Source organism: Drosophila novamexicana, unplaced genomic scaffold, assembly GCF_003285875.2.
Source record: "Drosophila novamexicana strain 15010-1031.04,08,12 unplaced genomic scaffold, DnovRS2.1 tig00000121-arrow-pilon, whole genome shotgun sequence".
Lineage (NCBI taxonomy): Eukaryota > Metazoa > Arthropoda > Insecta > Diptera > Drosophilidae > Drosophila > Drosophila novamexicana.
In genome coordinates this window covers 3071983-3088737 of record NW_020824773.1, presented here as the reverse complement: position 1 = coordinate 3088737, position 16755 = coordinate 3071983, and the positions used below count along the sequence as shown (strand labels likewise).

Genomic DNA, 16755 nt, shown 5'->3' with positions numbered 1-16755 from the left:
TACAATTGTATTTGTGTCTTTATAAACCCTAATCTATATATATTATATATATACTATATATAACCCAGTTGTATACCCTGCCTAGCCATGAGAACTTTTAATTGCAAAACGCTTTTTGTAGTGTAACCCAAAGAAACTTTTAACCAAACGCATTTCCAAGAGTTAAACTCATTATTTTTATTTACTTAGTAGCATTCAGTTTCAAGTTGAACTTATCGCGCCCAAATATATATTCAGTTTAGCTCTATACAAAGTTAATTTAAATATATACATATATGTATATGTATAAATGCAAAAGTATTGTAATAATAATAAGAATAAATTCATAAATTTAATATGAAAATAGATCGAAAAGGTGAGGCAAGTTGAAATATTAACTAATGAATTACTAGTTCAGTTGTTAATTGCAAATAAAATAAGAAAATACAAAAATACCAAAAAAACGACAAAAATACTAAAATTTACACGCAGACAAAATAGAAAAAAGTAAAAAATAAACAGCATGGCATGTGTGATATTCTAAATAATATCCTCGAATTGTAGTCTAAGGAAATATCATCATTTATGTTTACGTTATACAACTTATTTTCACATACAGCCACTTGCTTCAACCTAATCTCAAATATTTCAGTATTTTAATATTTTCTGCCCTCACATGTTTGTTTTTCACACACTGAAAGTATTTTCTTATATTCAAAAACAAAAACAAAACTGCTGTGAATAGTTTTAGTGGTTGTAAAATGCTATTACAAGAGGAAGAAGAATTACAAGAAAATAAACGTTATGATTAATTATATAAATAGTTCTTAAGACGGCATTAAATTAAAAGCAAACTCATACACTCACCTAAGTTCCCTTGATCAGGTTCTGACAACATAATCCTATTTCAAATTCGGTTTCCGCAAAGCACTGCAACAGGTTTTTGATAATCAATCCAGAAAACACACACATCCAAAGAAAAACTAGAATTTCTCGATTTTGGATCAGGCAAGATAACTGTAATCAAAAGAACATGGAATTTTTCAAAGTACTCGTAAACGGCAAACGTTGAAGACAATAAGACATAAAATTAAAACAAAGAATACTTATGATATGAGCCTCGTCGAGATTTGTGAATGTGGGCCACCAACTTGACAGTTTCGATGGGCACGCAACTTTATACAGAGATTTTTATTATTTTGAATTTTTTCTAAAAAAAAGATTTTGAAACACAAGCAGAAAAACAAATTCCTTTGCAGTGAGAAGAATCCTACGTATAACCAGTATCTGGGAGGGCTATATAAAAAAAAATTTATAGAAAATAAGCCCACCCAAAGCTCGATTAATGTACCTTGCGCAGAGACAGGTCGTTGGTTAGTTGGGTTAGTTGATAAGCTTGTAGACGGCGAGCTAGAGCTAGAGAGCTAGAGTAAAAAAGCCAAACAGTTGTTTTGTATATGTTAGTTATATATATCTAACTCAAAGATTGATATAGGAACTACTCGTAAGTGTTATAAGCATAACGCTCCGCAGAAAAGTTGAAGAAGCATACGAAAGCCACAGTTAAGTCCATCACGTCATATCCTCGCAAACCGTAAACCGTAACCAAATAGTTACCAATTCCAATTGTATAGTTTATTCTCACCTTATTCCTAACTCGAACATACGATCCTATTAACATATTGTATATCAATTATTGTCGTAGGGCTTAAGAGAACTAAGCGATAATATATATATATTTACATAAATATATATATATATATATATATATATATATATATATATATATATACATAAATATACAATTATGTATGCGAACAAAATGGACTCGTGTAAATTTGATTGTATTTAAAACGTAAAGTGAAATTACTTATGTGAAACATTATTATGATATACGCAGGTAATTATTATTTAAATAAAGATATATAAATAAATAGTGCGTTAAGTTCAAGAACAAGAGAAGATTGTGTTTAAATGAAGAACTTATTTATGTAGTGTTTCGATTTTGGCCTTCACCCAAAATAATGCATTAGTATTTACTGGATAAAATAATTATCTTATTATAATAATCAAAAACAAAGCATTGCCTAAATTTCTAGTAAAAAATTTCTTCAGTTTCCTCAAAAAAATAATTATTAGGGTATTGCTGACTCGTCTTACTTTTCTGGCGACAAATAAAAAATTCTTTGTAATATTTTCTACAGGGTCTCGAGAACGAAATTTATGAAGGTGTGTTATTCTATTCATTACGATTTTTTGCTGTTTTTTTTTCTCTAAGTTTGTTTTCATATTTGTCGCCAGCACTTTGCACTTTGAGAGTAAAGCTTGCCAAAAGCTGAAAACGCTCATTCACAGATTAGGCTTATCGTCGGGTTCAAGTTTCGTTTGGCAAATTTGGTTTTTGCAGCGGTGCAAAAGTAGCACTTGATAAGTCAAAAAAAGGCAACGCTCTACCTCTCCCTTTTTCATCATCTGTCTTTATCTCGCTCTCTCTCTCTCTCTCTCTCTCTCTCTGTTTTTCTTTCACTCTTATTGAACAGCGTATTATGCAAGTGCAGCGTGTGTGACCTTAGTTCAAGCAATTAAAGCGGCTATAACGGTAAAAATACCATTTAATATGACATTGAGTCCCTGAAGAATGCCGCCTCGTACGCGGGAATAATATTAATAAACATTTTCGATATTGATCAATTGATAAGCTTGGCATATGTCAACAAAAGTGAAATCTTTGTTAACGAGAGTTACTTATTGACTAGAAGATGCCCTGTACAGAATTTTCAAATAAATACCTCCAGTCTGGGGCCTTCCGGGAATTACATAATGACAGATCTTATTTCACTCGGTGTCTTGTGCTTGCACAAGATTTTCGTAATGGTATAAGATACCCTTCATATTATTTGAGAATAATTTGTTTGAGCCGAAAAGGCTCTAATGCACGACTAGCAGATCCCCTATATTTATTTTGAGAAGAAATTTAGGAAAACGAATGCTAGAAAATCAATATTTCAACTTTGTATATGTATATTTCTAAGTAGCCCTTTTACAATCTACTGCTACAGGGTATCATATATACAACATTGTGTAGTATCCAACAGTCGTGAAAAACTCTTAGTTTGCTCTTGGCTTTCGCTTGGTTGTTTAGAAGCTTCTCATTCAATATACCCTTTGCTGTGCACTTACTGCAGGGTATGAGAAATCAAAGCCGTGTACAACAACACGATAAGCCGCGACTACTGCTGTTTCTTCTGCTGCTGCTTATGGTTTTGATGTCAGCTGATGGATGATGTAAGCTTAATTCGGGGCAGACGCGCAGCAGGCAATAGGCCACAAACATTGATAAGGAAGCAGTTAAATTGAAGGTGCGGCAAGAGAGCGTGTGTGCGACAACAGCTGAGCTGGGCGGATGAAGTTGTACGGCAAGTGAATCGAGTGTAGCAGCAGGAGGCGCGGCGTCTGGTGCATGCGGTGGGCGGCACGTAGCAAGCGGCAGGCAGCGTGGGCATCGTTGTTATCTTATCAGCCAACCGGCTGTGCATAAAAACAGAAAGAGCGCAAAATAAAGACACACACACATACAAAGCGAAATGGTAGACGAAAATGTACATATGTACAAATACTCTCAACCATTTGTAGTACATCTGTTACTTAGGCGCACCGGCTGACATAGAGTTTCAGTTTCGATTGTTGTGTGAACGCAGCAACAAGTGCCCCGGCAGCAACATCAGCAACAGCAGCGATAGCAACAGTTGCCGAAGCGCAACAAGTGCCACGCGTGGAGGCAGATACTGGCAACTAGAGAGAACGAGACCGAGACCGATACCGAAAGCGAGTGAGGGGGAGCAGTTGCAAGAGCTAAACGCGCGCCACGTCCCTTTAATTAGTTTTTGCAGTTATATTTAAATATAAATTCGCATTAAGTCTTCGCAATTTGATCAAATTAAACGTTAGCGCAAGACGAAATAAATTCATTAAACGACTGAATTCAATTGGCAGCAGCAACAGCTGAGCGCAAAAACACAAACAAAAAAAAAAGGAAAAAACGAAAAAAAGTGAAAGGAAACAGCCAAGGAAAAAGGGAAAATAAGTGTAAAAATGCTGTTAAAAGGCGTGCAACTGTTGCGCAGCGGGTGAGTCTCAAGACTTTTATATAAACTTTATAGCTGTATGTACATATGCCCCCCCTATATAGAGCATTAAGCGGATCAGTGTCAGACTGCGGTTGGGTCCAGGCACAGTCTGACCTTGGGTGGCCTACTTGGCTTACCTGTGCGTTTAGTTAAAGTCATGCCGGCAACTAACTTGGCTAATAACCTACCTCAAGCCTAGTCCATATTAGGGCAAAAGGGGTCTTATCGCGGCGATAAAGCCAAATCTTTGCTTCATTCAGTTAAAGCAGAGGAAAATTCCATGTTGATCGCACGCACACACAAAGCACAGTTGAAGCACACACACACACATGCAGTCAGAGCAACAGCATCAATGTTAATGCCGCAGATAGTCCACGGATCAATGCACTCGCTAGGGCAGCGACAATATTAAAAAGAATAACAACCACAACCAGCACAATGCCATCTAGAGCAGTGCGTAGGTTTCCAACCCTCTTCTTTCGCATATATGTATCTGCATATATCACTAATTCTGCCCAACCCTTGCACTGCCCCGCTCCTATTTATTATTTTACACACATTGTTTGTTTATAAACAACTTTTCACGCACGCTTTTGGCCCGTGCCGCCCCTACCCAGCCCTCTTTCCACAACAAGTTTTATCAATGAATTCGTGGCAGCTTTATTTAGTTGCTCACATAAGTTATTTTGTTGCGCTCGAAAGTAGACAGCATATTTTAGATTTGCAGCCAATTGTGGTTGCTATGGCAAAAACCGCAAAACAAATTTCATTATTTTATAAATTATATAAAAGTAAATTCATGTTAATAAAGTTGGTTAGCCAATTTCTCAATTGCTTTTCGATATCTTCATTTGAATCAACTTATAGGTAGCTCAGCTGTAAGCTTTTGATATTACGTTTTCTTTTAAATAAATTGCATCGTTTTTCATTTTCATTAAATTACATTTTGGCCTTTAATTCATTATTGTTTGACAGATTTCCTATTAATGTGTATTACCTTATGTGGCTGCTAGGATAGGTTGGCTCAAGAATGACCAATGGCCTTTCAAGATTTCATACCTAAGTTTAATTGTATATAAAATAACAACAGTTTGAAGGTGTGTCATGCATTACCTGACCCAACTTAACCCAACATAATCTAATCCGATTTAAGCCAAGTATCCCAAGCCAATATCCCGCTAATAACTAAACGCCGTAAGGCAATAATTTTATAGACTTCTATTTGAATAAATACAGATATTAAGATGTTATGTTGCGTTATGGGCGCTATCATTTAAATTCCAATCAATATCAATTGCCGCGAAGCTGTTTGCAATAAATGTAGCATACTTTCCAGCTGCCCACATAATACGAAATTCGACTTTGCTTCCGTTTACTTAAAATTTGCATAGCATACTTCTGTGGGTTTTAAAAGCTTCCGAAAGTCGAGCGTTTTCTTTGTTTGCCTTGTGTCTTGTTCTTTGTTAGCTTTACAATCAGCGCTCGTCCGACCCCTTAGCACGCCCCGTCGATTTACGCCCACGTTGTATAGTGTTTTTGTGTTTTTGTTTTGGCTCCGCTTTTTTTTTTTCTTTCTGCGCTGTGAGTGCTTTGTGTGTGTGTGTGTGTGAAGGAGAGAGCGATCGACGGGCGGCGCTGCAGTTGACCGACGGGTTCTGCTGCCGACTCGCCTTGTCTGCCCCAATGCGACTTGTCTGTGCGTGCGTGTGTATGTGTGTGTGTGCGTAAACAAAAACAAATTGCTGCTTGTATTGGTGTTGCCTTTGTTTTTGAGGGCGCTTAGCAACAGCGCCGGACACTGGTAAACAGTAAAGCGACGAGGAAAAAAATGAATACAAAAATCTCTTTGGCTTTTTTAGTTGACTTGTTTGGCTTGCTGTTGGCTTTTGTTTTGGTAGCCGCTTTGGTGTGTGGCGTGTTTTGAACTGGTCAGCACTTTGTGCCCTGACAAACAACCTTTTTTAATACCCTGTATTAGTTGAAAATAGGTAAATTAATCTGTAAAACCTAGTGGTCTGTATGTACGTATGTCTCAAAAACTCTCAAAGTCAATTATAACATTATGAGGACATCAAACCTAAACGTAATCTGTGTATATGGGTTCTACGGTGCCTCACCTGTAGATACCCTGTACTCAGCACTGCCCTACAAGTTAAGACGAAAGAATGTCATAGCAATTCAGCGCTAGGTAGACGGTATCTCCAAGTCATTCACCCTAGGTAAGAGTCCTAATTTTTGCACTCGCTTTGCATGGGTTTCCTCTTGGCAAGTAGTTTTTAAGAAGCACAGATATGTATCTGTCAGATACACTTCGCGTTCAGACGTTGTTGGGCTTGTGTAATCTATAGACAGCTGGCGACAAGAACGAATGTCTGAACTCTCTGAATGATAACCTTACACAACCCGGGCAACGGCAACAACAATGACAGCAACAATATTGATGTTATTGACGCTTCGCATTGGCATTTATTTATTTTATTTTGCTAGCCGAGCCCCCCAAGTGAGCGTAACAAAACAGAAATAGAAATACGACAAAAAAAAAGAGTAAAATAAATAATATTCGAATAATACAATAATATTTATGAATTTACCAGAACAGTAACAACAAATTAATGTTAAATAACATACGCAATTGCCATGCGCAATTACATGTGAATAATATTTTCCAGCTAACTGCACACTAAAAAGTCTCAATTTGTCATTGCTGAAAGGAAATGCTTGAACCCGAAAATTCACTTGCTAATTATGTCGCATTGTGTTTAGAGCTTATCAGTTAATTGTTTGTTTACAACAATATTGAAATATTTATCGCTCGATTTCGTTTCGGTTTCAAAGAATTCTATTTCATAAGATAAGATATGATAGCTAATGATCGTATATATGCTTTATTTCGATAGTTTTGGGTAAACACATGTTTTTTTATGAGCAATCGCAGACGTTCTCGATGACGTGTAATATTGCCATGCAAAAGTACACTGCAAAAATCATTTTTACAAGTAGTTTGATTTGCTGAGAACAAGTTTTTTAAGTCGGGTACCGGAAACGAACTGAGGGTCTGTCGTGTAACAGGTAGGCGCCACTTCAATATGCAACTTGTAATCTGAGACAAAGACAGTCAGTCCAAGATGGAGAGGGAGAGAGAGATAGAGAGAGAAAGAGAGAGGAAAATAGGGAGATAGAGCGATGGTAAGATTGTTATAAGATGGATTCTGGGTGGGTGGGTGATATCTTATGGTCTCATTTGCTTGGTAACTTTATCCAAAATTGGCTTAAATGGCAAATTCTATGGCTCTACTTTTATTAAATGGAATCTTTTTTGTACTGTACACATACACGCTATATATATGTATTACACGCTCTACGCGGATCTTAGCATTGTAATTGCGCCACAGAAACTTTACGCCCATCCACACAGATCACCCGCATAGACATTGATTGCGATGTTACGACGCGTATATTACCTACCATATAATATATGGAATACTCTGTAATCTACACAGACCTATAGGCGTTTATACGCCTACACTATGTTCGCTTATCAGTTGGTAAACACACGCAAACACAGACACACGGAGTCGTTGCTTCTGGTTGTCGCTTGGACTTTGATATGCCATGGAGCTCATTAATACAAAACACTATTCTCGGTTGAATAAAGCCAATAAGTACCAGTTCTCACTGGAACTCAGTTTTTGTGGGACAACATTCAGTTCAGTTTCTTGACCTTGGCCTTGGATAGGCGGCATATTAAGTTGTCCGGGTTGCCTAAGAACATATTGGTTAATATTTTAACGCTTTATAATCTAGCAGCTTCGTTATGTTAAAAAGATATCCTCTGCAGTTACTTGGGGAACAGTTCTATGAGCTCAAACGACTGGGAAAAACACAACACAACCTCAGCATAATAGCAATGCACAATAACAACCAGTTTTTACTGGAACTTTCAATGTGGGAGAAACATGAAACTCGATTAGCTGATCTTAAGCTAAATAAATTGTTACTAGGACAACTTTTGAACATGATCTTAAATAATGATTCTGATGGCAATGTAGTTGGGTAACGTTAGGCTATTTGGGCTAAATACACTGTGAGTTCTTAAAGTCCTTACCATAACTGTCAAGTTGCCAATTAATCAAACGAACCTATCTTCTTAAACATTTCTTCCTCACACTTCCTACACAGAGCATGCCTCCAGTCGATTGTATTGAAAAACATTTCTTGAGAAATAATTTAAATAAATTTTCTCAAGAAATTACTGCCATAATATTAATCTTTGCTGATTATGTGGGCGAACTTTATAGAATACAATATACTATTATAATAACAATACTGTAAGACACGCGCATGAAATTCGAACCCGGATCCCTTAAACAACTCATCTTTAAATATAAAATTTCAATAAAACCTATAGTTTTCCAGCTTTTGTGTAGTCTAGAGATTAGTATGTGACGTCAAAGCAGTGCCGGAAAAACCTTTAATAATTAAAAAAAACACTAGAAATAGTTATATAGAGCAAGCGCTTGTATATGGGAGGCTCGAAAAGTATCATATTAATTCTGCACTTCAGACCCAGAACGAAAAACCCAGCTATACAATTTTTCTCAGCGTCATTTCAGAAACGAACTGCTGATATTGCAATATAGTAGTAAATATTATGGCGGCTATAGCAAACTTTCCATCAGCTACCGTGCGGCTGAACGACTGTGACTAAGGGAAGACTCCCCCAGTGAAACAAAGGCGTCATAATAAAACGGTCTGTAAACAATTTGGCACGTAAATTTTGTAAGCCAAAATAAAGTAGAGTCTTGTTATTTTTTTCCAACTCATTACGCGATTTGCCACGCGTCGTCATCAATTTTTTGTTTGTTATTGTTATTGATGTCGGCGACAACTGGTTCAAACTGGAGCTGGAAAACTGGTTTAATTTCTGAGTGCTTGGCCGACTGGCGTTGGCCAGCTGATAAGAGTGAAAAAGGAGGGTCACATCGATGGGTAAACCTTAATATATGTGATTACGGCTGCCCTTAGGCGTTTGTGTGTGTGTGTGTGTGTGTTTTATTTCGGTCTGTCTGGTTCTGAAACTAAGGGCAAGGCAACGTGGCAAGTTAATGAACTTTTTCAAAGCCAAACTAAAGTTCTTTTAAGGTACAGACTTTCAAAGAGGAAAACATATGAAATCCATTTAAGATTTTTGAATTAAATCAGCCGAAAATGTGCAAGTATGAAATTCCCAATTCGGTTGCCACGCATCCAGAAATAAAAATGCCACGTCAAAATTTATATACACCTAGACATATATTTACAGATATATATATGCACTACATATACATACATATATAGTTGTTGCCATAGCGCTATAAATTTTCCATATATATACGTATGGAGAGAAAACACGCGCTTGTTAATTTTCTGCGTATTCATTTTCGCAACGCATGAAAATCTCAATAAAAATAAAAATAAATACACGGCGCAAAAATAAAATGTGCCACAGCAATGGCAACAAAGCAGCTGCCGGTACGTGTTGCGGCATGCCCACAAAATGGGCGTGCGGCCATATACCCAGCACTAAAAGGATACAAGGTGTATGTTAGGTTTGAAAAAAGTCAAACAAATAATGTAATGTTTAGTCTAGAGACTGATTATTGAGAGTATTCCGTAAGTCTATAAGAGTGTAACGTCTTCTAAGAATGTTTTTTATATTTCCTCTCTATAAACTTGTACATGAGATCTTTGTTGGCATGGGTTTAAGCAAGCTATTCCAGGGTATATTGTAGTCTATCCGACTGGATTGCTTTATTAACAAAGCATGTAATCAAGAAAAATTCCAAAAAAAATTGTATTCTCAAATTATGTTCTCAGGCTTTTATTGGATATAGTATATAGTCGAATCTCTCGCAAGTGCTGAGTATCTTGTAGTCAGCAGGTTTACATCAGGTTTTTAACAGGGTATATTATTGTATAGAACATCTCTTCCCATGTTAAATAACTCGAACTCTAGCTCCTTTAAATGATTTTATGCCTTAGGTTAGCTGGTCCAGAAGAACTTTATGCTTTACAGGATATCCCGACGCAAATATATTTTACATTCTTACCTATTTTAAATTAACAGAGCATAAAAAGCAGCAATGTGTGAGTGCGATAAAAATGCACTTGCCATTTGCAAAATGCCAAGAGAACAAACGCACGCGACAGCGAGTCGAGCGAAATAATGTTGATCCCATTTCAGATTCCCGTTCCCATTTCTAATACCCATTACCTTTCACACACCCAGACCATTTTTGAGTTCTAATCAGCTGAAAAGTGAGCTCTTAGTTTGTTTTGAGCGCGTGGCATCCATCAAATATTGTAGAAAAGCCTGTTCCGAATAATTAGCTACAAGTGTCAAAGCTGATAGCGAAAATATCGCTGTTGAAAATTTGTTTTAAATAAACAGAACTATTTAACTATGGTCAGTTCTTATCATTAGCAAAGTCATGGCACATAAATAATGCAAAAAATAAATACAATTAAGAGCCCCATAAAGCGGACCCATAAAACCCGCCAGACGGCAAACAGCAGCAGCAGAAATGTTCGTAAATATTTAATCTGGATTGGGTTGGGCTTAGGTTTCGCTTTTCGTCTTAAGTCGGAATGCAAATAAGCCAAAGAAGTTAGCAAAACTTGGTAAAGATAAATAATAGAGCTCTGCGTATCGCCATAAATGCTGTCAATTTGATAAAAACGAAACAAAAACAAACGAAAAACACAACACATACATTTATTAAATAATCATTCGTTTTAAATTAGCACACAAATTAATTAGCGCCTTGCGATTTGATTTGACGTAAACGAAGTAAGGTTAGTTTCAGCAAAAGCCCAAAATTTGTCGATTTCACAAGCATTATCATATAGTATATGAATATATATTTTATTTTCTATATACCCTTGGAGAAATTGCAAACAAAAATGCACAATATATATTTACTATATAGTGAGCAAGCATCTTAGGCAACACAGTGATAATTCTAATAATTCTTATATAAATTAACTGTTTACTGGGAAAAAAGAAAAGGTATCAGAAAAACTGTTGACAAATTTCCATTTAAGGCATTCAAATAATTTGTTGTATTTTAACAAATTCCTTTTCTCGTCAATTTAACTGCACAAAATCAACATCAGTTATTGTTATGTATAAAGTTTTACAACAAAATTTGGAAAAACATTTGATGCTTCAAGATGAGTATTATTTGTACAAGGTATATAAGTGGTATGTTTTAAAACCTACATCAAATTGAAACAGAACAATCTGAAAACATAAATATAATCAAGAGTCATTAAGACCTGATCATATCATATCCTGATCATATTTTAGTGGTGCTAATTATATAAAATTTACATACAAATCTGCATGATCAAGCAGATGATTTGTCTTAGTGATTTAGTCAATAGCAATAATAATGATAATAATATTATTTATCATAATACTAATGATATTAATAATACAAATAGTTATATTAATAATAATAAAAGCAATAATATTAAAATTAAACATAATAAATAATAATGGTAATACTAATAGAATTACTAATAATAACATTAATAATAATAATTATTATAACAATAACACTTATAAAAGTAATAACATTATTTATATTTCATCTACTTTTAAAGAGTATCTAAATTGTATGACTCTCCATGGGCTTAAATTAGTTTGGTGACATTTTAGATACAGCATCGAGTATTTTATCATGTGCCAGCCATGCAATGTGTGTTAATGACTCCAACCAGGGCACAGACCATATGCCACACACACACACATACACTCACACACCGTTCACATTCACATATATAGATATAGTATATACCACGCATGCATAGAGTATTTGAGTAGCTAAACGTGCCGCTAGAAAATGCGCAGTTTCAAAAAATTGTCGTCTGACCAACAAATTTAGATTACATAAACGCGTGTGACGTCACTAATGGAACAGGCCAGCGAACGACAATGGCGTGAATAGTCCATGGACTTTGTACCGCCCTGTCAATGTAACTAGAACTACACAAGTGCCCCAGATATCAAGATATGAGAGCTGATTAATTCGATGAACGAGAAAGAAAGAGTGAGATACATATATCATATATAGAGCTGTACCAGCGAAAGCGTAGAGATAAACTGGGGCCGGTTAGCAGTTAACTGAAATGTTTGGCCAAGTTTGGTGTTTGGCAGCAGTAGGCTAACAGCTGAGCTGAGAATCTTATACTCTAACCATAACAGAGAGCACAACATAATATAAGCAGCAGACCTAGAGGCTGTCTGATGAAACATTGCATCATTCAATTCAGTTCAGCCAGTTCAACGAGACGATCTCTTTGACCAGATGAAAGTGACGCAGTCATGACGCCTTCATATTTTTCACCTTCCCCCTCGCTCTCTCTCTTTTTGCCCCTCTCTCTCTCTCTCTGTCTCTCTCTCTCTATACGGCGGCTGTGTCGGAGACAATTGAAGGTTGTCTCTCTGCCGCTGCTGCTTTGGAATCCCCAAACCGAACGCGCTGTGCAAAAGTCTGAGCAAGTTTTTCATGAATTCAAAAACAGAATGAATTAAGAAAATCATTTAATGACTTACAGATGCTCTGTAATTGAAAGTACATCCATTTTTCTGCCATTTAGAGAACATTAGCTATTACTTAGCCATTGAAAAGTATAAATACCTACCTAATTCTAGCCTTACTTATTATGTGGATACATTACGAATTTGCTCTAAATCTCTAAGATAATCGTAATATTTTATATTAACTTAAAATTCATTTGTTATCTTCAAATGAATTGGGTTCGTTTGTTTTGAAGTATCTTATATACTAGCTTAGTCAAATGCTTAAGCTAATCTTTTAAAACTGTGCTAATAGTCAGAGTACGATTATTGAGAGTCATTTGTTTTGATCATTATCATTGTGCTTATACTAAGATGATGCTGATCTATATAAATATAAAAGCAATATATAAATAGTCTTCAAGATTCATAAATACAAAAAGTCATGATATAATTAGCCCATTACCTAAACCTATATTTATATATAGGTATATACCAGATATCGATTAAGATTTAAGGATAAGAGACAGGTACCGGACCCTCAGTTCAGTTCAGTTAATAATTTGATTTTAGCTCAATAGACTTAGAAACACTTCCAGTAACCACTTAACTGACAATACAGCCCCCCTCTGACATACAACCCCCATTTGGTTCCTTATGCTTTACAGGGTATAGGCAGAAACCTGCACTACCAGCTAACAGCTGATTAGCCAGTTTTCGTTTTACAATTGTGTGTGGGATAAATGCGACGGCGACTCGGCTCTTTTTTCCAGCAGCTGGGGCGCGCATACTTAGAATACTAATTGAGGTACAGTTGTGCACAAAACGCGTCGATAAGACGGGGTACGGCCAGCGTCTGTGCAGGCATAATGGTAGCCGCTAAAAGCAGCTGTGCTAGGGTTTGAATCTGCGCCCAGTCTCCAATTAGGTAGCCACTGATCTTACTTACTGAACCAAGAAAATTCTTTTCTTCCACAGGCTGGCCGCTCCGCCAAAGTGCTACAATTTTCGTCTGGTCTGCCGTGCACTGTCCGTGCAATATGGGGATGCCAAGACGTTGACGCCCGCTGTCCGGGACTATGTGGATAAGTGCGTGAATCTGTGCCAGCCGGAACGTGTGCACATCTGCGATGGCAGCCCGGCGGAGAGCAAGCTGCTGCAGGGTCTGATGCTCAAGCAGGGCACAATTCTGCCGCTGCTCAAGTACGAGAACTGCTGGCTGGCGCGCACTAATCCCGCCGATGTGGCACGCGTCGAGTCCAAGACGTTTATTAGCACCGACCGCAAGGAGCAGACGGTGCCGGTGACGCCCAATGCCACACCGGGCACGCTGGGTAACTGGATATCAGAGACGGATCTGCAGGCAGCCATCGCAGAGCGTTTCCCTGGCTGTATGAAGGGTCGCACTATGTACGTGATACCCTTTAGCATGGGACCGGTGGGCTCGCCACTCTCCAAAATAGGCATTGAGATCACCGATTCGCCCTATGTGGTCGAGTCCATGAAGATAATGACGCGCGCCGGAGCCCCAGTGCTGCAGGTGCTGCAGCAGGGCGATGGCCAGTTCGTCAAGTGCCTCCACTCGGTGGGCACACCGGCTAGTGGTGTGCAGGCTCAGGCCTCCTGGCCGTGCGATCCCGAACGCACCATCATTCTGCACAAGCCGGCCGAGAACGAGATCGTCTCCTATGGCTCCGGCTATGGCGGCAACTCGCTGCTGGGCAAGAAGTGCTTCGCTCTGCGCATTGGCAGCACCATTGCCAAGCGGGAGGGCTGGCTGGCCGAGCACATGCTCATCCTGGGCATCACTAATCCGCAGGGCAAGAAGATTTACGTGGCTGCCGCCTTTCCCTCGGCCTGCGGCAAGACCAATCTCGCCATGATGACGCCCACTTTGCCGGGCTACAAGGTGGAGTGCGTGGGCGACGACATCGCCTGGATGAAGTTCGATGCACAGGGCGTGCTGCGTGCTATTAATCCCGAGAATGGCTTCTTTGGTGTAGCGCCTGGCACCTCGCGTGCCACTAATCCCATTGCCATGGACACCATCTTCCGTAATACGGTCTTTACCAATGTCGCCTCCACTTCGGATGGCGGCGTCTACTGGGAGGGCATGGAAGAGGCTCAATTGGCGAATGTTACTGTCACCGACTGGCTGGGCAAGCTCTGGTCAAGGGAATCGGGCAAGCCTGCCGCACATCCCAACTCCCGATTTTGCACGCCCGCCGCCCAATGCCCCATCATTGATCCCGCCTGGGAGGACAGCGCTGGCGTGCCCATCTCAGCTATACTTTTCGGTGGACGACGTCCAGCGGGCGTTCCTCTAGTCTATGAGGCTCGCGACTGGGCACATGGCGTCTTTATAGGCGCCTCAATGCGCAGCGAGGCCACCGCCGCGGCGGAGCACAAGGCCAAGGTTATCATGCACGATCCCTTCGCAATGCGTCCCTTCTTTGGCTACAATTTTGGCGACTACCTCGCCCATTGGCTGAGCATGGAGAAGCGCGGCCAGGTGCCCAAGATCTTCCATGTCAACTGGTTCCGCAAAAGTGACGAAGGCAAGTTCCTGTGGCCTGGATTTGGCGACAATTCGCGCGTGCTGGACTGGATTTTCCGTCGCGTGCAGGGCGAGAATTGTTTTGAGGAATCGCCAATTGGTCGCCTGCCCAGTCAGGGCGCTCTAAATGTTGCCGGCCTGGCGGGCAATGTGGATCTCAAGCAGCTGTTCGAGCTGCCGAAGGTGTTTTGGCAGCAGGAAGCCAAGGAAATCGAGCAGTACTTTGACGCACAAGTGGGCGGTCACTTGCCACGCCCTGTGGCGCAGCAGCTGGCCGAACTGAAGAAGCGCGTGGCCAGCATGTGATGTGTTGTTGCTCCATTTTGGGTTCCATAGGTTATTGGTAATCTTAGTTTAATAAAGTCTAAAAAAAAAAAACCAGCAACAAGTTTTTTGTACCATGGCATTTCATGCCTGCCTCATTATATGGCACGGGGCGTGGCTTATCGGAAGAGAGAGTGTGTCGGGAGGCCCGTCCACAAATTGGCGTAAACAAGCATATAAATTCATAATCGCGTTAACCTCTCAGCACCGCTGCGAATTATCAAGATCGCCGCGAAAAAAAAACAAGTAAATAAAATGGTAAAAAAAAGTACACCAAATTTTGGACAACAAAAAAAGTTTTATAGAACGTTGATCTTGGTGGAAAAGCAAACGGGCCTCCGCAGTTGTCAAGGTCTGATTAACGCCTTGCTCGTGAGGTGGTGTGATTCTACATGTAGCAAATCGCCAAAGAAAAGAGGCCTCAACAAAAAACTGATAAGCCAACAAGTGTGCCCAAGAAAGGGGTCTAAGATCCGGTTAGCTGTTCAAAAACAATTCAATGAAAATAATGGTAGTCTTCCATTTGAATGCAAAGATGAATCAAGGCTAATATTATTAGCTAACATCTAATGATATAGGGTTACGTGGCTAGGAAAACTAAACTTCCTAGAGTGTTGAGAACCCAGAATCAATCTTCCAATAGAGAACCACTTAACCATAACTGATAAGTACACATCTATGATAATATAGGTTAGAAAGGCAAAGAGTTCAGATGTGCAGGGAATATTTGATAGTTATGCCAAGGTTTTATCCGACAAGCCTCTAACCGATAAAAAAAACCTCCTGAGAATTTGATAAACAAAAAAGGTTACGCGATTCGACACGTTAATGGTTCCTAATATAATTTGAGCCCAGGCTAACTGAGAGGTACCTAACTGATAAAAATCTTCAACTGCAGTTGTAAAGGGATAATTTTAGACCTCAAGTCAAGGTTAAGGCATTCGTCCAGAAGTTATCATAGTTTTGTTTGATTTATAGACCTTAGAGTTGATAAATATATTTATTTTAAGGCCGAACGATAAGAACCATTGGAACAATGATTGGTAAGTTGCTTAGTATCTTTAAGGCAATGTCATAAAAGGTTATTCTTAGTCTTTAAGATAACAAAAATTCAATAGATGTAACTAAGCTCCTCTGGAAAATACTCGCAACTGCTTGACAATTTTCAGATCCGGTTCGCGACCAGCATTATGAACTAAAAACAG

General features: G+C 38.9%; 1 protein-coding gene across 1 annotated transcript; it reads left to right on the top strand.

The window, feature by feature from the left end:
* The first annotated feature begins 4034 nt into the window (after nucleotides 1–4034).
* On the top strand, nucleotides 4035–15574 carry LOC115757936 (phosphoenolpyruvate carboxykinase [GTP]-like). The gene is made up of 2 exons (XM_030698404.1): nucleotides 4035–4106; nucleotides 13648–15574. Exons 1-2 carry the CDS (start codon nucleotides 4072–4074, stop codon nucleotides 15530–15532), a joined length of 1920 nt encoding a protein of 639 aa, XP_030554264.1. The 5' UTR covers nucleotides 4035–4071; the 3' UTR covers nucleotides 15533–15574.
* The last annotated feature ends 1181 nt before the right edge of the window (nucleotides 15575–16755 follow it).